General features: G+C 43.3%; 1 protein-coding gene across 4 annotated transcripts; it reads right to left on the reverse strand.

Annotated features, from left to right (window-relative positions):
- Positions 1 to 646: 646 nt before the first annotated feature.
- Positions 647 to 25910, reverse strand: SLC36A4 (solute carrier family 36 member 4). Of its 4 annotated transcripts, XM_049778027.1 has the most exons (11): positions 25820 to 25910; positions 22834 to 22957; positions 20110 to 20200; positions 18045 to 18133; positions 16659 to 16754; positions 14949 to 15033; positions 10571 to 10795; positions 7191 to 7289; positions 4896 to 5065; positions 2329 to 2498; positions 647 to 1395 (listed from the first exon to the last, which is right to left on the reverse strand). In XM_049778027.1, the coding sequence occupies exons 1-11, from the start codon at positions 25863 to 25865 to the stop codon at positions 1088 to 1090; spliced, it is 1503 nt and encodes a 500-aa protein (XP_049633984.1). In that variant the 5' UTR covers positions 25866 to 25910; the 3' UTR covers positions 647 to 1087. The 4 variants fall into 4 exon arrangements, with proteins under 4 accessions (XP_049633984.1, XP_049633983.1, XP_049633986.1 ...); XM_049778026.1 differs by lacking the exon at positions 25820 to 25910 and having other exon boundaries at positions 22834 to 23065; XM_049778028.1 differs by lacking the exon at positions 25820 to 25910 and having other exon boundaries at positions 1134 to 1395; positions 2342 to 2498; positions 22834 to 23065.

The following is a 25910-nucleotide window of genomic DNA, read 5'->3' on the forward strand; positions in this document are numbered from 1 at the left end:
GCTTTTACTTATTTAATAAAAATATAACTAAAGCCGGAGAGATAGCACAGCGGGGTTTGCCTTGCAAGCAGCCGACCCAGGACCTCAGGTGGTTGGTTCAAATCCCTTCGTCCCATGTGGTCCTCTGTGCCTACCAGGAGCTATTTCTGAGCAGATAGTCAGGAGTAATCCCTGAGCGCCTCCGGGTGTAGCCCAAAAACCCAAAACAAAAAAAAAAGAAAAGAAAAGAAAAAAAACATGACTAAGGGTCCAAAGTAGTGGCGCAGCAGTAGGGCATTTGCCTTGCACGCAGCTGACCTAGGACGAACTGTGGTTCTATTCCCCTGTCAACCCATATGGTCCCCCAAGCCAGGAGCAATTTCTGAGCACATAGTCAGGAGTATCACTGGGTCTGGCCCAAAAAACAAAACAAAAAAATACAACCATAACTAAGATAGTTTCATAGTTATGCATAAAGCATTCTTGTACATGGATATTGGGACATCTGAAGATTTATGTTACTTCTATGAACCAATCCCCAGCTGGGTGGTGAAAGGACATCTTGGGGTAAAAGCAAGAGGCGTTGGTGAAAATAGTGCTGATTGAAACAAAGAATAAAAGGACTCTGTTCGTTAATGGTCCACATTTCAGTGTTTTCCAAAACAGATTTTTAAAAAAATTATTGCTGGTACTTAAAACCATGGATTGGTCACAATTTACCAAACACTGCTGGTAAAAAAAAAATTACAGTAAACTCCCCAAATATGAAAATTATGTCAAAAAGCAAACAAACAAGGCAAACAAAACAGGGTCTGGAGTGATAGCACAGCAAATGGGGCATTTGCTTTGCACGCAGCCGACCCAGGTTCAATCCCTGGCATCCTATATGGTCCCTAGAGCACTGCCAGGAAGGACCCTGAGTGAGAGCCAAGAGTAACCCCTAAACACTGCTGGGTGCGACCTAAAAACAAGCAAATAAAGGCAAACAAAACAACCAAAAAAAAGTGCTTGGCTCTATTTTTAAGTAGTAGGTGGCATTATATCCTACTAGTTCTTTATCATTTTCAGAAATGAAAAAAAAAATAGAATACTCAGAATTCTGCATCTACTATTTCAAACCGGATGCAAGGCATGTTGAATTTACATTTAGAGAGGGATTCTGTAGCGTGCCAGTTGTAACTTGGGGAGTAGGATAAATAATTTCTTCGACAGTTACATATGTGCCTAGCAAGAAGCCGACCACGCCAGTGAACGCTATGGAAATATTTTTCAGGACCATCCAGATATTGTAGTGTTCCTTAGAGAATGTCAGAATTTCCACCAGAGGGGGCAGGATCAGGGCCAAGGTGCTGCTGCTCACGGCTCCAACAAAGGAGATCACAATGTCCAGACGAGGGATCAGAACTGCCCCTGCACCTGTGAAAGGCAAGAGCATATTTCCTCAGGCAAATCTTGACACCTGTTCGAATACTCAGTGGCGTTACTTCCAGTATAAGTGGAGTAAAATAGTATTTCCCTAATAGATACTTCATTAGTAAGCATACTGACTTAATTCCTTAGTATGATCTCCTGTACAAGCTAATATAGTTCTTTCTTTTCTTTTTTTTTTTTTTTCCGTCTTTTAGGCCACACCTGGTGGCATTCAAGGATTACTCTTGGCTCTGCACTCAGAAATCATTCCTGACAGGCTCAGGGGAGACCATATGAGATGCCGGGGATTGAACCCAGATCTGTCCAGGTAGGCCATGTACAAGGCAAACACCCTACAGCTATGCTATCACTCTGGCCCCAATATAGTTCATTTTAAATGATGTCTTTGAGAAAAATGTTTCTATCTACTCTTCCCAGCATGGCCTCACCTTCAAGCGATGGGCACAGTTCTTTACTTTGAGGCATAAGCTCCATTGCGAGCTGGTTACTGTGGTCTTTCTCTATACCAACTCAGCTGATATCAACCTTGACTTAGTTGAAATGGTTCCACACTGTGTTTGTTACCCAGAACACAGCTGTCAGTTGAGAGAGCCTCTCTCTTTCTCTCGCTCCCTATCCCCCTCTCTCTCACAAACACATATAGATATATAAAAAACTATAATGTATTGACAATATAAAAGAACCCCTTACACAACATATTTATCTTTTAAGCACCTCTGATACTATTTTAAAAATAAGTTGATTCATTCATTTAAGTGTGAGGATCAGGGTTGAGTTTTTCTCTTAGTAAAGTAACAGTATTTTAAACCAGAAAGCACAGGCTAGGCGAATAAAAAACTTAATATTAAAGATTACTTTAGTTTCATTATACAAAAGTTAACCAGAAAAATGAGTCCATAAATATGAAGTAATACTTACAAGTAATACTAACCAATAAGGACCTTATGGCAAATTCACAGGTTTGTTTCCATTTAGTGTGAACTTTGGATGTTATAGCTGGTATAATAATTTCTGCTGGAACATAGAACTGAATTGAATATGTCACAAAAATGCCAAAGGAATATAGGATTTTCACTAGTTGATACAACCTGTTAAAAATTCAAAATTTAGTCAGATTTACCAACTTTCTTTAGTACAGTTGACAAATTATAATATGTGTAATGTGTCCAGTGTGGTCTGATACCTATTTATTAAAGGATTTCTCCAATCTGTTAGAGAATACACCTGACCCCACTTGCTTGCTTTGTATGGTATGGGGGGTGAGAATACTGGCTCTACTGTTGCTTTGCAAGTTTCAATGACATGATGTATGGGGATGGACAGATAGTACAGGGTTATGGCCTTTGCCTTTTTTTTTTTTTTTTTTTTTTTTTGGTTTTTGGGGCACATCCGGCAACACTCAGGGGTTATTCCTGGCTCTATGCTCAGAAATCACTCCTGGCAGGCTCAGGGGACCATATGGATTGCCGGGATTCAAACCACCGTCCTTCTGCATGCAAGGCAAACGCCCTACCTCTATGATATCTCTCCAGCCCCAAGGCATTTGCCTTTTATATGGCTGGCCCCAGCTGGATCTCCAGCACCACATATGGTTCCCTTAGCACTTCCAGGAGTGACTTCAAAATCCAAAAAACCAAGGGGGTTGGAACAATATACAGTGAGTAGGACTCTTACTTTGCATGCTGCCATCCATCCAGGATTCCCTCCCCGGCATCCCATATGGTACCCCAAGCCCAACAAAAGTGATTACTGAACACAAAGCCAGGAACAACCCCTCAGTACAGTGCCTCCCTGCCCAAAAAAAAAAAAGATCAACAAAATATTGTATAATTGAATATCATCCATATTAGATATTAGATCCTCAGAATTTACAACTGAATTTTTCAATTCTTTACCAACTGCTCTATATTTCCTTTAAAAATATCAACTTATTTCTCTTATAAGAGTTCAACTTTAAATAAAAATTTTTAGGGACCAGAGTAATAGTACAGTGAGTAGGGTGTTTGTCTTGCATGCAGCTGACCCAGGTTCAATCCCGAATAACCCATGTTGTCTCTGGAGCCTGCCAGACGTAATTTCTGAGTGTAGAGTTAGGAATCACCCAAGTGCCATAAGGTGTGGTGCAAAAGGCAAAAAACAAAAAAGAATTTTTAGAGCTAGAGAGATATTACAGATGGTAGGGTGTTTGTCTTGCACAAGACCATGACAGGTTTGATCCTGGGCATCCTACATAGTCTTTCCAGCCCTTTCTGGAGTGATCCCTGGACTAAGCCCTGAGTGGTGTGCCCTAAATACACATATATGTTTTATATATATTTATAATATATATTAAGGCACCATAATTTACCAAGTTATTCTTAGTTGAGTTTCAAGAGTACTGTTCCATCACCAGTCCCACCACCAGTGTCCAATTCCAACCCCACCAATGTCCCAGATTCCCTCCCTAGCCTGCCTCCTTGCAAGCACACTCTAAAGTTTGGCTAGTCTAGCTTAGATCTCACGATGGCAGTATTACTGGTGCTCTGGTTTATATATGTGCCTCTATATGTTACCACATGTGTTCGTTTTAAATCAAGAGGAGCAGAGTTCCATTTTCAGTACAGCATTAGGAAAAAAGTAAGAGATGCTGCAGGAGAGTGGAAAAGGGGGATGAAGGCCTGGAGCTTCTGCCAGACAATGCCACCCTCTTCAGAGATCATGGCAAACCCCAAAGCTAGTCTGCAGTTATCATGGCAACTGTCCTTCACCTTGTTCTTCCTCTTGGGGGACAGGAGCCCTTGAACTTGAACTGCCTCCTACTCCACTTCAGTTGTCTTCTTTAAGATTTTCTTTAAATAAAGATGTTCTTTTAGTAAATAAGAGCAGAAAAGAGAAGAATTCTGTTTGTAGGAACCTGAGTAAGAGCACAGTGGGTAGGATGTTTGCCTTGCATGCAGCTGACCCGTGTTTGACCCCTGGCATATTATAGGGTCCCCTGAGCCTGCCAGGAGTGATTTCTGAGCACAGAGTCCAGAGTAATCCCTGAGTGCCATGGCTGGGTAGGCCCCAAAACAAAATAAAATGTATTATTCACTATCTGTTTGCATAAAGAACTCATGGAAATGTAAATCATAAATCTCTACAGATTCATGATTTATGAAAAATCTACAGAGTGGTGAGAACAGTTAGAGAAATAACTACTCTAACAAGATTATGACAATGTTAATAAGTGAGAGAAGTAAAAGACAGGTGGGGGTGGAGAGGAGGAAGCTGGGAGGCATTGGTGATGGGAAGGTTACACTGGTGAAGGCGGGTGTTCCTTTTATGACGGAAACCCAACTACAAACATGTTTGCAATCCTGGTGCTTAAATAAAGATATTATTTTAAAAATTGAAATAAAATAAAAATAAATACATCTATACAGCCAGTACTCACATATCACATTGATCAACAGATAAATTTAGAAAACAAAGAAGTAAGGTTTAGCGAACTCATATCTACCTACCATATGTCCTGGGGAAGATTTAAAGTTATGCTGCCTTTAATTTCATCTTGAAAACACATGTATCCCAAGGTAGCTAACGTGATATACAGAGCTGTAACAATGCCCATGCCAATATTCAGTGCTTGAGGAAAGCGTTTTGAGTCTTTCATTTGATTTTCTAGTGGAAGAACCTACAAAGAGAACATAAGTGACTCCAAAATGTCCTATCTTCCATATAAAAATGTATGTCTGGGCCAATTTTCAAGCCCTTTTCCTTTAAAACTACCCTTCTTGAAGTATTTTCCACATGCATAGAAACATAATAGAGAAAGAAAAAAAAAGTGGCAATTATTTCTTAATAGTCAAACCCTTCTCTCAGTGTTTTACAATAAACTTTTTAGTTTTAGTAAGTTTAGACTTATAAAAAGTTGTAGAGAAAACAGAAACTTCAATTTGCCTATCCCAGATCTGGAGTTCTTTTACTAATTTTCCTCTATCACCACACATTGGTTACAGCCAAGAACCAGTTTTCGTAGGTCACACCTGTGTGAAGACCATTGTTCCTTTTCCTTGTGTTCTTTTTCTGCTAAATCCAGCCAGGTCCCCTCCTGCTACACTCTTGTCTCTTTGGTTTTCTCTGATCTGCCTGCCAAGGGTTCTCTCAGTCTTTCCTTGTTTGGTACCTTCACTATTTTTAGAGTGGTGTTTAGATATTCTATATATGTTGTCTCTCTGTGAATCTGTGATGTTTCTTTGAAAATGACCACATAGAGGGAATCACAAGTGAAATGAATGGGATTTTTTCACTGCCCATCATTAGTTTCTCTGCTTCCCAAAGCTTCTCTTCCCTCTCCATGACTGTGTCCTGGAACCAAGTCACAATATCAGCCCAGACTCCAGGGACAAGGGAGATTAAGGTACATTCCTGGAGGGAGTGAATCTCTATGAATTCTTTAGAAATCTTCCTCCTCTATGTATTCATTTAGTCATGTGTTTAATTTCACTGTGGATTTATGTGTATTGATTTTACGTTTGGGGAAAAATAAACCTCTTGTTGCTGACATTTGATCATTGAATTACTGCAATGTCCATAGGCTGTTGACAAGTGCCTTTGACATGCCACCATTCTTGTTTGAGCAGCATGCTCTAGAAACACCTGAGTTTCCCTGAATTTGGTCCCAGATTAGCCCTTTCTCCACGAGGCTTTGGCTCCTTTTTTTGGAGATGAATCTTGCTAAGCCAGATAGTCATCTTGTCCCCACTGAGGTGTCGCTGTTTATAAGGTCCTCAGCCAACGGAGCTGAGAAGTAGATATGTGTGCTTAACCTCTGTCATTCACCCTGGAGATATGTCTATAATTATTTCCTTTTTAAAGGGCTCTTTGAACAGACATGTCTGTAGGCAGATCTTAGGAGGTTTTGGCTCTACAGTAAAGAACATGTAATAACGGTAGCAATGACTTATTGAGTCCTTTCTGTGTGCCACATTGTTTTAGAAGCTCTGCACGCAGCATCTCACAAAGTCCTCCTAATTAAATGTAGTAACATGCACCTCTACTCATTAGTGTTCTTAGTAAGTGCTATGAAATAAAAAGTGGTTGATAGGAGACTAGAGAGAGAGTACAGCAGGGAGGGCACTGGCCTTGCATGCATCTCACCCAAGTTCAATCCCAGCATTCAATATGGGCCTCATAAGTAATTCCTGAGTATTGAGTCAGGAGTAAGCCCTGTGACAGCCCCAACACAAACAAAAACAACTGCCTTATTGAACTTTGGAGATCAATATAGTTAGGGTTCAAACTTGGGTCATAACATATATGCCCCAGACTACTGAGCTATCCCCCTAGTCCCTAAACCTGCATTTTTCTTGTTTTTGTTTTTGTTTTTGGGTCACACCCGGCATCGCTCAGGGGTTACTCCTGGCTCTATGCTCAGAAATCGTCCCTGGCAGGCATATGGGACCATATGGGATGCTGGGATTCGAACCACCATCCTTCTGCATGAAAGGCAAACGCCTTACCTCCATGCTATCTCTCCCTAAACCTGCATTTCTAATGTAGCTTAAATTTTTAATCTTTGGAGGGGCCGGCTCGGTGGCGCTAGAGGTAAGGTGTCTGCCTTGCCAGTGTTAGCCTAGGACAGACCACGGTTCGATCCCCCAGCGTCCCATATGGTCCCCCAAGCCAGGAGCGACTTCTGAGCGCATAGCCAGGAGTAACCCCTGAGAGTTACCAGGTGTGGCCAAAAAAAAAATTTTTTTTTAATCTTTGTGTTGACTAAGGACCTTTAAAAATCCTGATAAAGATGAAATCCTTACCACTCCTATGCCTTCAAAAGCAAATACAGCAGTCCCAAAAAAGAGTGGGTATTTCTTCCAGCCTGCCACTATTGGAAGGTTGTGGGGATCAGGCATGTTCTGGAAAAAGAATACAGAAGACTGGTTATATTCTATTGTATGGAATTAAAAAGGAAAGTAAAAAAAAAAAAAATACATAACACTTCTGAGCTACACAACAAAAAAGAATGTGTTATTAAAGAATAATCCATAAAAACACTGTATTAAAACAAAATGAATAATAATTCTTCAGCTATAGAAATGGTACAGCAGATAAAGCACGTATCTTGTATGCAACCAATCCAGATTTGATTCCCAGGACAACATATAATCCTTCAAATACCACCAGAAGTGATCCACAAGAACTTAACACTAGGAGTAAGCTGGGAGTAGCCCCAACCTCAGCCCTCCCAAAAAAAATTGATATTTACTTCAACAAATACTCTGAAGAATCCTATGTCAAATGTACTCAAGACATTAGTGGTCATTGCGACTGCTACAGCAGTTGTTTCCCTCCTGCTCACTTGCCCCTCAGCTAACTGCTCCAGATTACCTGTTTCACAAGAGCAAATCAAGAGAGTGTTAAGGTCTGAGCTGAGAACCATGGTCGGTCACCAACCTCTGCTGACAGTGAGACTCATTCTCCACTCAACCATCTTTGCTCTTTCAGTGCTCCTGGCTGGCCTAGGCTTCCTAACACACTTTTCAGCATTGGCCTCTCCTACTTTCCATCTTACTCTTGGATGGCCATCATTGCCCTCATTCATAGCCTCGCCCCATTGTGCTCTGGAAATCTACCTGCTATGCTAGTTCAGGCTTCTGGTTTCACTATGGCCACTTCCTGCAGCCAACCTATGTCTGGTCCCTCCTCCTACCATTCTGTGTTCTCTGCCTTGCTGATGGGAAGGGAAGGGAAAGGAAGGTCAGAGAAGAACAACTACAAGGATGAAGTGAAGAAGTACATGGATCATTTGGGGACATAGTACATAGGACACATATATAGAATTGGGTGATATGATTGAAAGAACTTTAAAATAAGAATCACTTGACTCACAGTTCCATCTTCTTTATTGGGTGGGAAGGGAGTTGGGACCATAACATACTCAGGTCTCTGCACTCAGAAACAATTCTGGTGGACTCAGGGTACCATATGGGATGTGAGGGATCAAAAAAGTCAAGTACATGCAAGGCAAGTGCCCTTCCACTCTGTAATCTCTCCAACCCCCCATCTTCTTAGAGAACCTCCTTTTTACTGACTTTAAATGATCAGAGAATCCTGAAAGCCATATAAACTCCTCATACCTGACCCTCCCATATTTCATGCTGTAAGACACAGTCTACAGTCTTAAAAATTAGAGGGGGGGCATGAGTTTCGCCCCCTCCCTCCCCCCACCAAGAGAGTTTGTAGTGAATTGCTCTTGGGAACTTTTTGTTGGTTTCTTTTTGGACTATGCCTAGTGTTTCTTGGGGAATCATGCAATGACACAAATTGAACTCAGAGCCCTACTCTAAAAAGCATATGCTCAGCCCTTTGATGTGTTTTTCCTGCACTATTACTACAGATTTTAGAACTCATTTGGAAACAATATATAAAATAGATTGAATTAGGGGCCAGAGTGGTGGCACAAGCAGTAGGGTGTTTGCCTTGCATGCACTAACCTAGGATAGGCTGTGGTTCAATCCCCCGGCATCCCATATGGTCCCCAAGCCAGGAGCAATTTCTGAATGTAGAGCCAGGAGAAACCCCTGAGAATCACCGGGGCCAGAGAGATGCCACAGGGATAGGGCATTTGCCTTGCACACGGCCAACCCAGGAGTCGATGGTTTGATTCTCAGCATCCCATGTAGCCCCCCGAGCCTGCCAGGGGTTATACCTAAGCACAGAGCCAGGAGTAACTTCTGAGCACCACCAGGTATGAACCAAAAAAACAAACAAATTAAAACAAAACAAAACAAAAAGAAGAAAATATCATATTAAATGAAGTAAGCCAGAAGGATAAATGCAGGATATGAGTTATAAGTGGTATTTAGAATAACTGGATGAGGGATGCAGTGATGCCTAGATCACCCTTGGTCCCACAATATAAAGAGAAGGAAAGAAAGAAAGTGGAGAGGAGGGTGGGGAAAACAGAAGAGAAACACTGGGGGTTAGGGGTCAAAAGGACACAGGTTCATTGGTTCCTTGGTGGTGTTAAGGAATGATGGACCTAAATATGCAAACAATCGAGCCAACAACTCTAAAATCATGACATCCAAACTTTGACAACCAAACTTCAAAAGGTGCCTGTCAAGGTGGCAGGTTTGGGGAATTAGGGACAGATGGAAGGGAACCTGGGAGCATTGGTGGAGGGAAGCTGAATCCCCCTGGGAGTAGGATTGGCACGATAACTACTTATGCCTAAAATTCAACTATGAATAACTTTAGAAATCACGTTGCCCTAAATAAATTATTTGGGGGGGGGTCACACCCGGCGGTGCTCAGGGGTTACTCCTGGCTGTCTGCTCAGAAATAGCTCCTGGCAGGCATGGGGGACCCTATGGGACACCGGGACTCGAACCAACCACCTTTGGTCCTGGATCGGCTGCTTGCAAGGCAAACGCCGCTGTGCTATCTCTCCGGGCCCAATAAATTATTTTTTAAGATCCTCATGCTGGGCCGGAACAATAGGGAGCTTGCTTTGCACACAGGTAACCCGGGTTCAATCCCCAGCAACACATAAGAGCCCTGCCATGAGCAAAGAGCAGGAGTAATCTCTAGGTACCACAGATGTGGCTCCAAAACAAACTATCCAGCATCCTCATCAAGACCATGTGGACAACATAATGTTGAGGTTATAGCATACTTGAGGCAAAGAGGTACAAAAAGAGGTACAAATAAAGTTTGAGAAGTGAAAGAAAATAATAAAACTCCCCTCCACTCCCATCTGGACAGTGATTCAAACCTTTAAGATACAAAGAGGGGCCAGAGTGATAGCACAGCAGGGTAGAGCATTTGCCTCACATGCTGCTGACCTGGACAGACGCCGGTTTGATCCCCGGCATCCCATATGGTACCCCAAGCCTGCCAGGAGCGATTTCTAAGCACAGAGCCAGGGGTGACTGCTGAGCACCTCCAGATGGGGCCCCAAAACAAAAAACAAATAGCAAAAAGCATACTCAATTATATTCAAAACCAAATCCGACTAGGCCTGTCCTTCCATTTCTGCTATGTTTTACTTAACAAAGAAGATTCTCCCAAAAGGAAACCAGAATTTATGGATTATCTCTAGGTACCTCCTACAACGTTAGGTTGAGTCTTTACATCTTATTGCTTTATCTCCAAAGTCAACTAAAAAATTAACTTTAAAATCTGTCGTACTTACCCTGATAACATATTGATATATGATCACAAGGCTGACAGCCATGGACAGGTTGGCAAGAAACGAGAGCACAAATAAATTCTTCAGTTCGCGGATGAAGACCAAAAGAATTATAAACGGAAGCAAGCAAAGCATGTACATCCTGAGGTCAACACTTCTCTCACATGGAAGAGATGAATTGGTAGCGTTCGAAACAAACACTGTTCTCTCCAGGAATCCTTCATGAACCTGAATTGTAATGCAGGAGATGACAAAGGGGAGGGTTCCCGTCATAAAAGACATAAATGATTGATAGGAACCTTGCTAAATCCCTTTACAATAAATAAAATATACTAGTTCGAGGTACTTTCCTTCCTAGATATATATAATGTACATAATTTTTTATCAAGGATGAATAAATCAGGGTAATCTTTGTAATACATTTTTCTTTCTTCTTTCTCTTTTTTTCTTTTGGTTTTTGAGAAACACCAGGCAATACTCTGGGCTTACTCTTTGCTATGCACTAAGTAATTACTCCTGGCATTGCATGGGGGATCATATGGGATGCTGAGGATTGAACCCATGGCTGCATGCAAAGTAAATACACTACCTACTATACTAACCGCTCCGCCCCCCAAAATTTCTTTTTCCATAGAAGAAAGTTTACTAGGAAAGTATGAGGGTGGTTTTTCTCATTCTTTTTGCAGCCTGTGGTTGTCCTGCTTATGGCCTTACAGAGCAAAGGCTCCAGGCCTCTCTAAGGCCATCAGAACAAGACCTGGACTGGGGAAGCCATTGGCTGGACCTCACTCCAGCTACCAGCCTGCAGAGTAAGGAAGCAAGCGCCTCTTCTTCTCAGAAACACATAAAACTCCAATCAACAGCCCAGCTTTAAAGCCATGTTTATTAAAGAAAAAGGTCACTATCCATGTTAAGGATACAAGAAATTCATGCATGTCCTTGTGTTAATCAGTAACATTATGCCAGGAAGCTGGATTAGGAGTCAAAGCTCAGGCCTTGCATGCAGCCAGTCTTTCTTTGATCCCTGGTACCAAACGGTCCCCTGAGCATCCCAGGGAGTAGTCATGGAGGCCTTAGCGTCCAGGGGGTGACTTTAGCCCTCTGCATCGCAGGGCTCTGAGCAGCACCACACCCTCAGACGCTTGGCTCTCTACTCTCTGTCAGAGGGGCCTATGCAGCGCCCAGGATACACTTCCCGAAAAAACAAACTGCAGAAAAGTCATCAACTTGAAAATTAATTCAATCACTTATGCTACCCAGTCTTTAGTTTTCAAATGAGATATATTAAAATTTGTCTCTGGGGGCCCAATAGCACAGTGGGTAGGGCATTTGCCTTGCACACAGCTGACCTGGGTTCCATCCCCAGCATTTCATTTGGTCCCCTGAGCTTGCCAGGCGTGACTTCTGAGCACAGAGCCAGGAGTGACCCCGGCAGCATTCATTTTTAATAAAAATTTTAATAAATTTAATTTAAAAATTAATAAATTTTAAATAAATTTAATAAAATTTTAATAAAAAACTAAATAAATTTCTCTGATCCACTGACACATAATTTAAGTTATTAAAATCTAGATGAAATTATAGAGGACTTTGAAAACAGTTTTAAAATCTCAGCAGAGGCAGCTCATGCTATAATTAGTAAAAATCTACTTGCCCCAACACTAACCCACTCTGACCAAAATGAAATGATCAAGTTTCTTGGTCTATAAAATATAATCATTTTCTTTTTTGTTTTGGGGCCACATCTGGCTGTGTTCAGGGCATACTCCTGGTGCTGGACTCTGGGATCATTCCTTTTTGTTTATTTGTTGTTCCTTTTGTTGTTTGGGGGACACACTCAGCAGTGTCCCTGGCTCTACACTCAGGAATTATTCCTGGTGGGCTCAGGGGACCATATGGGATGCTGGGGACAGAACTTGGATCAGCCATGAGCAAAGCAAGCACCATCCCTATTCGACTATTACACTCACAGATCACTTCTGGCAGAGATCAGATGACCAGATGTGCTGTGGGAAGACTGCATGCAAGGAAAGCGCCCTCCCTGATGTACTAGCTCTCCAACCCTAAATATACATATTCTTTTTTTTTATTAAATAATTTCTTTAGATATACATATTCTTAAGGGCCGAACTCTATGGTAATAACATCATTTTCTGGGTATTTACATATGCATATTACATAATAACCGTATTACATATGCATACATACACATCCTTTTATCTTAAAACACATGCACACACAACTTCAACAACAAAACATCTCTGAGGTAGATCATATCAATTTCAGTTCCCAGTTGAAGAAACTGACATGTGTGTCCGTCTGTGTGTATGTGTGTGAATCTTAGTGTACTTCCATAATCCATCAAGCCAACAATTGGTATTTCTAGGGACCATATGGGTCTAGGGTTATGTAGCTTATGTTACAAATAAAGTTTTTGTCAGCTCAGCCTTCTCAATAGCCAATTATTTAGTCTAAGAATTCCAGGTAAAAGAAACACCTCCTGTAATTAGATTAAATAATGATAAAGGCTCTGACAAAGCAATTTTATATCCAATTTTTAAATAGGCAGTCTGATTGAATAGGTTCTTAGAAATGTTAAATGATGTTGTCCCAGAGCCGGGGAGATAGAATGGAGGTAGAGCGTTTGCCTTGCATGCAGAAGGACAGGGGTTCAAATCCCGGCATCCCATATGGTCCCCCGAGCCTGCCAGGAGCGATTTCTGAGCGTAGAGCCAGGAGGAACCCCTGAGTGCTGCCGGGTGTGGCCAACCCCTCAAGAAAAATTTTAAAATAATGTTGTCCCAAAGTTCATAATTTAGTATTCCTTGGCAAAATGATGATTATCAAAGTTCAAGTTTGGAAAATAAAATTCGGATACATACCTAGAGCAAGAGTCAGGTAAACATTTGAGTTCTCTGGTGCCCTCTAAACAGAGATTCTCTATCTTATAGGACTTCCTAGGATCTCACATGTTTACCAAAACACTAAAATAAATATTATAAAACTGAATTACTAAATTCTGTCATTTTCAATTAGAGCTTACACTCACTAAAACTGACTAACTTTTCAGTGATTCAGTAATGTAAAGGTTAAAATTCCAAAAGCATATATTTTTTTTTTCCCCAGCAAAGCTCAAATGCAGAAGTAAAGCCATAAGAGCTTCCATTTGTTATGCTGGGCTACTTTTTACAGAAGTGCTTATGAGCACTGTCTACTGAGTCATATGGCAGGTTAATGAGAAACTGCTCCCTTTTTTTTTTTTTTTTTTTTTGGTTTTTGGGTCACACCTGGCAGTGCTCAGGGGTTATTCCTGGCTCCAGGCTCAGAAATTGCTCCTGGCAGGCACAGGGGACCATATGGGGCGCCGGGATTCGAACCGATGACTTCCTGCATGAAAGGCAAACGCCTTACCTCCATGCTATCTCTCCGGCCCACTGCTCCCTTTTTATAGATAAAGAAACTGAGGCAAGGTGTGAACGAGGGTGTTTCCCAACAGGCAAGCTGCAATAAGGAGCAGATTTGAATGCAGAACCTCTGCCTCTCAAAATTCATAATTTTCGTTATCAATCACAACACTCTTTTCTCTCTCTGCTCTTCATCAGAAACTTTGTAAAGTAAGAATAGAGGAGCTGCCAGGGATAGAAAGAAGCAGTGGAGCGCTATGGGGTCCTTCCCCTACCAGGGCCCTATGGTGCTCCCTGGAGCTGAGAGCAGAGCTGCAAGCCAGCACACATCTAGATGGCAATAAATCAAATAAATAAATAAATCAAACCTGGGTCTGGCCACATGCCAAGCCAATGCCCTGCTTCTGTCCTTTCTCTCCAGCCCTAGTAAATCCCACACTTTTACCTCATTTTTTCCCCCTGGAATCAGGAGGACATTTCTCTCAGTGCTAAAAGCCACGAGGGCAATCTATCCTGGCAGAGCTGGACAGGGAGAGACTACATGGCATGACAGAACCCAGGGCCCCACACACGCAAGGCATCTGCTCTACCGCTTGAGCTACATACCTGGTCCTTTCCTTCACTTTGTAGGCTACTGGCTAAAGCTTTATATATTTCATGTTATAACATCAGTGTAAAGGACAGACTTTCAAACATCTGCATATCTGCTTTTGAGATCTAAATGTCATGTAGCTAATAATCAGTAACTCATATCCTCTCTGATCTGAAAGAACAAGCATTATTAATACAGTAACAAGAACAGTAAAATCAACAAGAACAGAAGCCCAACTAGCGAAATAAGAAGACTAAAGGGGGATCTCCAAAGGAGCGCCATTTATGTAAACACATTTAGCCTGCTCAGAGGAAACCCAGTGCAGTGGTGTGACTCGGGCGCTGGGAAAAAACCAGTTCACTGGCTGAAGAGCAGAAGTACTCACTTGTTTCACATTTTCAGCTAAGAAGACAATATAAACACTACAGAATCCCAGCTGGGTTATCACGAGAAAAAAGTCAACCACACTCCTGAAAAGAAATAGCCATTAATATCACAAGGAACTGCTCCAACATCAATCTATCATTTTCTCTTTAAATATTTGTCAACTTTATATAATGGACATATTGCATTTTTAGTTGTTAAACACCAAACATGCTTCCAATATTTTCTACAAAGGTCATACATTTGTGATCAGTGTGTCATGAGGATTGGCTGAACAAAAAAGGATGTTCCGTTACATAAAAAGACCCAAATTGCCCCATCATGAGTATCTGCTTATGAAATGATTTCCTGACATTTCCTCTTTAAGATTGCTCCCCTCTCTCCTAATCCTTAAGACTTTTCTTCACATGGACCCACAATTGCTTCCTGGCCCCCACAGTTTTCTGCCCTTTGCAAAGAGGAAGAACATTCTGCGGATGAGGGAAATAGGCCTGATTCACCATCAGAAACCTCTCCGATAGCTTCTCTTTTCTCTCATTTTTTTAAATCCAAATTTCTAAAAAAATTCTCCCTACATCAGTTGTGTGTAGGAGTGAGGAAGGGGTTCCACCCGGGAGTCAGTTCAGGTTATTTGGATCTGGTGGGTAACCAAGTAACAAAGTGGCCTCCAGGTTAACATGGAGCATCAGCTGCACCTTGTTGAAGGAACTTGAGCCACAAGTGCCTGATATTTCTCTGTCCTCTGCCCACTCACCCATGCTGAGCTGTCTGTCAGATCATCTGTGTCTGGTCCGTGAGCTCTAGGCCTCTGCAGCCCCATCCCAGATCGGTGGGGTTCTTGGCTATCTTCACTCACCCTAACTACTGCTTTTGCTGGGGCTTCCAGATCTCATTTCTAAGTATTCTTAACTCCCTCAAAGGAATTCTCAGTTCTTCTGAATCATTACTCTCATGTACTCCCTAAAGATTCCTTCTTCCTGTGATTTTAAGGCTCTTTCCCACAATCACCTCAGCCACTTCTCTCTGGAAAACATATTCAGAGCTGCCTGGATGGGGCCTAAGGAAGAAAACCAGGTTCAGAGGGCATGATCCTGGGGCCATTAGGCTCCTCATCCTTCCTTCCTTCCTCCACTTATGGGGAAGAGCAGCTCATACATCCCTGTGGAACACCCCTTCCCAGGCCGTGTTTTATCGTGCAACCCTGAGGATACTTCCCCCTGTACTACAATCAGCATATTGTTATTGTCTGTGGCCATTGTTCTGGGTCTGTCTGTACTTCTCTCACTTTGATTTGTCACTTCCACCAAAGATAAGTTTACATTTAAACAGAATCAGGAGAAAATAAGATTATGCTTAAATATATCCCTCAGCTGTGTTCTGTGCGTATAGCTAAGATGAAAACTGACTTGACCCAGAACATAAATCTGAGTTGAGATTCAGAGTTTAATTTAAATCCAAGGCTGTCCAACTCTGAAGACTGTTCAAGCATACATCTATTTAGATAGACAATCCTATTGTACTAAGCTACTTAAGAACCAGAGTCATTTCCCCTTGAGCATCGTCAGGATGGTCTCCTATTTGCCCCCATGCCTGTCAGGTCTGCTTTCTGAGTCTTCAGGCCACACTACCCAGCTGAGCATGGCAGGAGAGCTAGCTAGGAAAATGCTGATGTTGTTTCATAACCAAATATTAATAACAGAGGAGTGCTCACCTGCCCCACGCTGCTTGCTTCTGAAAACAGCTCCACGGACATGCTTCCATGGCAAAGCTCACAGTGTCACTGTAACCTAATGTGGACTTTTTAAACCTGTAATTAATAAGAATTGAACATGGGGAAAACAAAAACTTGAAGTTTGGCCACAAACCCATCCCTAAAAAAAGAACATCATATAAGTGAGAAATTAATTAATTCCGAGACATTGATGAGTTGAAAAACAGTCAAGCGATGTTACTTTTTAAACTACTGTGCTTAAATGGCTTATATATTTCATTACTTAAAAACATAACCAGGGGCCGGGAGAAATAGCACAGCAGCGTTTGCCTTGCAAACAGCCGATCCAGGACCAAAGGTGGTTGGTTCAAATCCCAGTGTCCCATAGGGTCCCCCGTGCCTGCCAGGAGCTATTTCTGAGCAGACAGCCAGGAGTAACCCCTGAGCGCCGCCAGGTATGGCCCAAAAGTCAAAAAAAAAAAAAAAGTCATAAAATGACTTGCCTGAGTTTTAAGAACACTTTAGAAGGTAAAAATTAAAATATTAGTTTATTAGAATAGATTTTTAATTGGTCTGTTGTTCAGTAGAAGCAGTTCAGGATACAAAATTTAACAATCTTTATTGACTATTATCAACTTCACATGTCAAAGAACACCAGATACTTTATACTCAAAGCTGAATTACTAACATATTGAAAACTAAAATCTTACTGCTTCTGGGTCTGGAGTGAAAGTAGAGCAGGAAGGGCATTTGCCTCCCATGCAGCTGACCCAGGTTCAATCCCTGGCATCCCATTTGGTCCCCCGCCCCACTCTGAGCTTGGCCAAGAGAGATCCCTGAGCACAAAGCCAGGAGTAACCCCTCAACATAGCCAGGTGTGGCCCCCAACTCCCCAAAAATATTACTGCTACTCCCATTTCCTCTCCTTTCTGAATTTCTCATTTACATTATTTTCTAAAAGCCATACTGTTTTGCTAAAAGGTATATTTTAAAAGAACCAAATATATTCAGACCAGATTTAAATAAAATAAAATTCTATGATTATCTTAGAACAGTGGTCAGCAAGCCGCGGCTCGCGAGCCACATGCGGCTCTTTACACTTTTTAATGCGGCTCTTCTGTGTGCCGGGCAGCTGCTCCAGGAGTCAGGACTCTGCTGCTAGCCTCCGTCAGTGCGCGCCCTGTGTGGCTCTCAAAATAAATTTCAATCGTGGTTTTAGCGAGATTTGGCTCAGTTGAAATAAAAGGTTGCCCACCACTGTCTTAGACTTACCTGTTTAAGATCATATTAAATAAAACTTTCAGTTGCAAAAATAGAAATATACAATGATACAATGCTTTAAATAACTGCATAGCTATAAAGCAGACTTAATTAATCCATATTTACCTCTGACATAGAAAGTGACTGCAACGTACCAAAATGTGCATACAGTGGACAGATATAATTCCAATAAACACCAGGCTAATTGGCCCGAGCTGCAGGGGAAAATTTACAAGGATTACAGACACAACAAAAGAAAGTACTCCTTTAGGAAGTAAGACAATCAACTATTCATTCCAAGTGAATAAATAGTTGTTAGAAAAAAATTAGTCATTTGCCTAAGAAAAATTAATAAACTTCATACAGAGAAATTTTCATAATTGGACTACCTACAGTAACTCCATTTTGTCAGCTTGTCTACCAGACCCACAAATATAGAGCTACATAAAGGAACCTAGGAGTACGCATCTGTAGGACAGAATACAACAAAATAACATCAGGTGGCTTCTCCTGCCATAATTTACAAACAAGTCTGACTCATAACCTGAATGCTGACAAGGCACTCTTCCAACTGGGCAGTCTAGCTTGGTGGTTTGCTCACTGAATGCTTGGAGTGACAAAGTGAGGAATTATGCTTAGAAAATGATTATATAGGGTGATAGCACAGCGGGTAGGGCACTTGCCTTGCATGCAGTTGACCCGGGTTCCATCCCTGTCACCCCATATGGTCTCCCAAACCTTCCAGGAGTGATTTCTGAGCACAGAGCTAGAAGTAACCCCTTAGCACTGCTAGGTGTGACCCAAAAATTTAAAAAAGGTTATGTGAAAAATGGCATATAAAATATTTGAGTGGGGGCCAGAGAAGTGGTGCTAGAGGTAAGGCATCTGCCTTGCAAGCACTAGCCTAGGACAGACCCCAGTTCAATCCCCTGGTGTCCCATATGGTCCCCCCAAGCCAGGGGCAATTTCTGAATTTGCCAGGAGTATCAAATGTGTGTGGCCCCAAAAAACGAAAACAAAATATTTAAGTGATACAGTATGGACTGCATTTCTTTTTCATGGAATTAACAAAATATTCTGTAAGAATCTTCTCAATTTTTAGAAAAATATCTTAAAACTAGGACCTATTTTTATATACCTATGAAGATACCAAGAAATAAAATTATTACCTATTTTAATGTGAAATAGATTTTATAAAATAAAATCATAGAATAAATAATAAGTAAATAAATTATATAGAATAAATGTTAGATTAATCAAAAATATTGAAGTGAAATAGGGATATTGAGACAGACAATATTATGATCAGAAATTTGAGATATTTCTGAGTTATGCTGACAAAGTCTCATAACAGAAATGAATAGTTTGAACTTTTTCAGAAAATTGGATAATTAAAAGTGGTTAAATACAGTTTCACTAGTTTGTACAACCACTTTCTTTTGGTTTTGGGCCACACCCTAGGGTGCTCAGAACTGGTTTTATGCATAGACATCACTCCTGGCAGGGTTGGGGATCCTTGTGGGGTCTTGAGGGTAAAATCTGGGTCTTCTGGGTACAAGGCAACATCCTACCCACCATACTGTAACATCAGTCCCTAATTTCATTGTTTCCAAAGGAAATTCTCCCCTATAATTACAGTAATTAGGTCTAGTGATATTTTTAAAACATCTTCTTTAAATCTGAAAATTACATATTTTATTCTAAATTCTTTTTAGTTTTGGGCCACATCCAGGGGTGCTCAGAAATTGCTCCTGACAAGCTCCGGGGACCATATGGGATGCTGAAGATCAAACAGACCTTGGTTGGCTGCATGCAAGACAAACGCCCACCCTGCTGTGCTATCATTCCTGCTCCTATTATACATTTTTAAGCACTTAAATTCTACTATATTAAAGTATTTGTTGATACAACCACAAGTTGATACCTGTTTAAATCACTAAAAATTTAAGAGAATTAACATATCCTTTCCTAAAAATAACCAAATACTGTATTAGAATCTTTGGTCAAATATTAGAAATAAATCTCATTTTTTGTTAGATACCATTGCTGTAGGTTTCATAATTTGATCAATCACAACAGCTAACTAACGTTACTTGACCAGGTCATAGTTCACAAGGGCAGACGGCAGTGTGTGGTGATTTCTGCTACAAATTAAGACCAATAACTTTATCTTAAATAGAGAATGTCTTACCACTATGCCTGCATTTTTTATGGCCAAGGGAAGTCCTAACAATCCAGTTCCAATGTTTCCTTTGAGAAGATGCATAAGCGTTTGTACAAATCTGAAAAGTAAAAAATTTAAATTTAAACAGAATAGGGACCGGAGAGAGAGCATGGAGGTAGGGCATTTGCCTTGCATGCAGGAGGTCGGTGGTTTGAATCTCGGCATTCCATATGGTCCCCTGAGCCTGCCAGGAGTGATTTCTGAGTGTAGAGCCAGGAGTAACCCCTGAGTGTTGCCAGGTGTGACCCAAAAAAAACAAAAAACAAAAAATTTAAACAGAATAGGGTCCGGAGCTGTGGCACAGGGTATAAGGCGTCTGCCTTGCGCGAGCTAGCCTAGGACAGCCCACGGTTCAATCCCCTGGCATCCCATTTGGTCCCCCAAGCCAGGAGCTATTTCTGAGCACTGAGTACATAGCTAAGAGTAACCCCTGAGTGTCATCAGGTGTGACCCAAAAACAAAAAATGAAAAAAATTTTAAACAGAATAAAATATGTTAAATTCATCTCATTTTTGATCTCAGATGAGAACAGAAAATTAATATAAACAACAAATCAAATAACATCTCTATTCAAACAGAAATGGAATAGGTCTGAAGTTATATCTAGCTTAAGTTCTTTATTTGCCACTTAAAAGTGAAATACAGGGACCAGAATGATAGCGAAGAGGTAGGGCATTTGCCTTGCACGCCCTAACCTAGGATAAACCTCAGTTCAATCCCCAGCGTCCCATATGGTCCCCCAAGCCAAGAGTGATTTCTGAGCACATAGCCAGGAGTAACCCCTGAGCGTCACCTGGTGTGGCCCCAAAAAAGTGAAATACAAAGGACTATTGGGTAGATTAAATGCAATAGTCAAGTGGTAGTATTTTTCGACTAAAATAATGAAAGGTGTGCTAGGCCTTCTAGCTCAGGACACACTGAGCTGGAGCACACACTGCATGGTCCCCCAGCACCACCAGCGGGAACCCCTGAAGCATGGAGCTAGAAGTCCCTGAGCACCACCAGGTGTGGCCCCAAAATGAAAATGTTTTAGTTTGGGGCCACACCTGGTGGAACTCAGGCATTATGCCTGGTGGGCTATTGGGGATCATCCGGGATGGCCACATGCAAGGTAAGCGCCTTCCTCACTGTGGTATCACTCTAACCCCATAAAATTAAAGGTGTTTTTTTTTTTTTGGTATTTTTTTTGGGGGGGGTTCACACCCGGCAGCGCTCAGGAGTTCCTCCTGGCTCTACGTTCAGAAATCATTCCTGGCAGGCTTGGGGGACCATATGGGGTGCCAGGATTTAAACCACTGTCCTCCTGCATGCAAGGCAAATGCCCTACCTACATGCTATCTCTCCTGCCCCCACATAATTAAAGTTTTAAAGGATACTTTTATAGGGTTTTTATGGTGTGTTTCTTTGTTTCGTTTTGTTTGGGGGCCACACCCAGCGGCCCTCAGGGGTCGCTCCTGGCTCTCTGCTCAGAATCACCCTTGGCAGGCTTGGGGATCATATGGGATGCCAGGAACTGAAACAGGGTCCATCCGGATCTGCCTAGTGCAAGGCAAAGGCCCTTCCACTGTGCTCTCTTCAGCCCCACCTTTGAAGATATTTTTAAAGTTAGAAAAGATCCCTCGCAAGATACTTTACTAGGATTTTCAGGACAGTGTTGAAGATTTCTTTTGACTAAGCTAAGCTGGTAAGAAAGAGCAGTCGGCAACGCTGGCTGTGGGATCATTGTTCTAAACAGATCTAACCTGTGATTATCAACTTTAGTAAAAACATACAAACTTGGGGCCGGGCGGTGGCGCTAGAAGTAAGGTGCCTGCCTTGCCTGCGCTAGCCTAGGATGGACCGCGGTTCGATCCCCCGGTGTCCCATATGGTCCCCCAAGCCAGGAGCAACTTCTGAGCGCATAGCCAGGAGTAACCCCTGAGTGTCACCAGGTGTGGCCCAAAAACCAAAAAAAAAAAAAAAAAAAATACAAACTTAAAACTATGTGAATGACTGTTTACACATCATAAATGGCCTCAGGGACTGTACCTTTAAAAATAAATAAAGGACCTTAAGGAAGGCGTGGAAAGAGGTATCCTGAACCTCCCCCCAAAAAAGAAAGAAATGAGCTAAATCTAGAACAAAAATGCTGACTGTAAAATGTATTTACACTATTCTTTTCTGATCATTTAAATTTAATATCACTTTGCCAATTAATTATTACAACTCGAGAAAGAACTTCCTACAATTCAGTAAAGACAAAATTAAGCTTTTAAAAAGTCTGCCTGTCACACCATCTAACTCAACCATTTCTGGAGCCTCTTCTCTGAATTATGTCTCTGATTCCAGAATGTACAGCTATCACAGTGACTCCTGTACTGTGCTCTGTGCATTCCTCCCTTCCTTCCCTTCTTCCTTCCTTCCCTTCTTCCTTCCTTCCCTTCTTCCTTCCTTCCGTTCTTCCTTCCTTCCCTTCTTCCTTTCTTCCTTCCTTCCTTCCTTCTTTCCTTTCTCCTTCCTTCCTTTCTTCTTCAATCCCTCCCTCCCATCTACCTGCTTTCCTTCCTCCCTCCCCTCCCTCCCTCCCTCCCTCCCTTCCTTTCCCTTTCCTCCCAGTGGACTTGAACACCCAGTCTCCTGCGTTCAGCAGAGCCACATGCAGGGACACCGCCAGTAGAGAGTATAAGGTGCTGGGAGCACCGTGGCACTTACGAGATGCCAGCCTGGTTCGGGAGCTGGTAGTGCTTCTGGACCGGCAGGAGCTCCTGCTCGTGCTCCTCATCGGACGTCCCATCGAAGTGCTGCTCGTTGATCAGGGGCCTCATGACATCCATATCTTTAACAAAGAGACACAGCGTGCTTGAAAGCTGATCAGGATGAAGAGTCAGAGGAACACAGCTACTCTTGGATCCTGTTTTACCAAGAGCCATAGAATCTGGGCAATTTGGGGCCAGAGAGATAGCATGGAGATAGGGCGTTTGCCTTGCACACCGAAGGACGGTGGTTCGAATCCCGGCATCCCAGGTGGTTCAAATGCCGGCATCCCATATGGTCCCCGAGCCTGCCAGGAGCGATTTCTGAGCGTAGAGCCAGGAGGAACCCCTGAGCACTGCCGGGTGTGACCCAAAAAAACAAACAAACAAAATAAAGAAATCTGGACAATTTGGGACCAGAGCGATAGCACAATGGTAGGGAGTTTACCTTGCATGCAGCCTACCTAGATAGAACTGGTTCTATCCCTGGCATCCCATATGGTTCCCCTAGGAATCATTAGAAATTTGCCAGGAGCGATTTCTGAATGCAGAATCAGGAATAACCCCTGAGCAATGACGGATGTGCCCCCCAAAAAACAAAAACAGAAATGTGGGCAATTGGCAGAGGCCTAAGCAGAAGGTTCTGCATATACATAGTTTCAGTTTTGACAGATGGACAAGCTCTAGACCTGATATATACCCTGCTTGTTTGTATAAACAGTTCTATACGGGGAGGGACCTAAAAACTTTTGTCTTTTTTGGTGGGGGCACACTCATGACACTAAGAAGTTACTCTGGCAGGTTCAGGGAACCATATGGGATGCTGGGGATTGAACCCAGTCAGCCGCATGCAAGGCAAACGCCCTATCTGCTGTGTATTTTTCTGGCCCCTACAAATAGTTTTTTTAATGGCTCAGTGTTGTCTCTTGAATGTAAAACTACTGAATTTATTCTGAATCTATAAACTCTTTTATTCACTTCTGAGATCAACAAACACTATCTCAGGTCACCATGACAAACTTCAAGCTCTAATCTCTCAGTTTGAACCTCTCTCACTCTCTGTCTCTCTGTCTCTGTCTGTGTCTCCTTACTCCCTCCCATTCAGAACAGTATCTGTGCCTCACAGACACCTGCCTGCCCCCCATGATTCCTTTCCAATGTCACAGCTTCAGTGTGCCCCAGAGTCCCATCCCAGACTAGCTGCGGCGAATCTGGCTGGCAGCAGGCTCTCTGGCAGGCTCTGCTAGGCTGCCTAACTCCGCTTAACAAGCTTGACAAGTTCCAGATCTTCAGCACGACTCACTTCTGCTTCTATTGCACACAGCCCTGCCCCTATTATACAGCTTTAGTGCCCTGCTGAGGAGCTCCCTGACCACCACCAGTGGACTTGGGAGCCTGCAGGACCATACCCAGTGGTGCCCCAGGACTGCACCCAGCAGTGCATGAGGGACCGTGAGATGCCAGGGACTAATCTGGGCTCAGCTGCTTGCTGAGGTCACACTGCTGGCCAAATGCCCACAGTGGGCTCTGTTGGGGTGCTGGTACTGCACAGCAGCTGCTCTTCACACCTGAACCCCGCCCATTGTAACAGCCACCCCACATAAACCATCTGGCCTCGGCTGTCTCCCCTCACTGATTCTCCTAGGTGAAGGGCTAGATGTCACCAGCTTTTCTGCCAAGAACATTTCAGAGACCATTCGCCACATACACGTCAGTCCTAATCAGTCAGTATAGGACCCGTTTCCTGTGGAAGTAGTGCCAACAGATATGCAGATGATAGGGCTGGGACTTCCGTCAGGGTGGGGATGCACGGATCTGAGCCCTAGATGTAAAGCTCACCAGCAGCAGCCGAATGCTCAGCTGCCACCTCTCTGAGGAGTTCAACATTCCTGTCCCTGTCAGGTGACGCGAAGCCTCCAGCTGGCCCACCTGATGCCAACAGCCAGTAAGGCCCCCATCGGCCTTACCACAGGGTCACCCAAACCTGCCAGGAGTGATTCCTGCGCAGAGCCAGGAGTAACTGCTGTGTGTTGCCGGTTGTGGCACGCACACACACACACACACACACACACACACACACACACAAACACACAAACAGTCACCATCAAATCTTGAGGATGCCCAAACAACCCAGTGGGGACAATAAAACGACTGTCCTTGTTTGGAGAACAAGCTGCCTGCCTACAGTGCCTGCCTGCCAGGTGAAGAGGGAAGGGAGGCCATGGGGAACGCTGAGAGGCCAACAGGAGCCTGGGCTGGTCTGTCGGGCCCCCAGTCAAGGTGGGCCGGGGACCCCACACTTGCATCAGCACAGCCACGAGCAAACACAGTCGCACATGGGCACACATACTGGCACACACACACACACACAATCTGCTGCACATCTTTATGCCATAGGTCAGCCTGCACACACAGACAGAGACACACACAGAGACAGAACACACACAATCTGCTGCTCATCTGTGTGCCATAGGTCAGCCTACACACACAAACAGACGCAGACAGACACATAGACCCACACAGACCAACAGACACACATAATCTGCTGTGCATCAGTATGCCGTGGGTCAGCCTACACACAGAGAGACAGACAGAAATACAGACACACACACACACAATCTGCTGCTCATCTGTGTGCCAGGGATCAGCCTACGCACACAAACAGAAATACAGACACACACACATACACACAGAGACGGGTGAAGAGACACACAGACAGACACACAGACACAGACAGACAGACAGACAGACAGACAGACAGACACGCCCCGTGCGCCCCCCTCTCTCCCTCCGTCCCTCGGGGCCCAGCGCGCCCTCCAACCGGCCTCCCTCCGGGTCCCCATCGCTATCCGGGCGCAGGCCTGGGCCGCTCCCGCCCGGCCCCGCAGACGCTCCCGCGCCCCGATCGCGCCCCGCCAGCCCCCGATCGCGCCGGCCGCACCCACCCAGCTCCTCGGGGCCCGCGGCCTCCGCCGGCGCCGCCGCTTCCATCGCGCCGGGGGCTCCAGGACGCCGCCGCTCCGGATCCCGAGCCCG

This window comes from Suncus etruscus, chromosome 8 (assembly GCF_024139225.1).
Source record: "Suncus etruscus isolate mSunEtr1 chromosome 8, mSunEtr1.pri.cur, whole genome shotgun sequence".
Lineage (NCBI taxonomy): Eukaryota > Metazoa > Chordata > Mammalia > Eulipotyphla > Soricidae > Suncus > Suncus etruscus.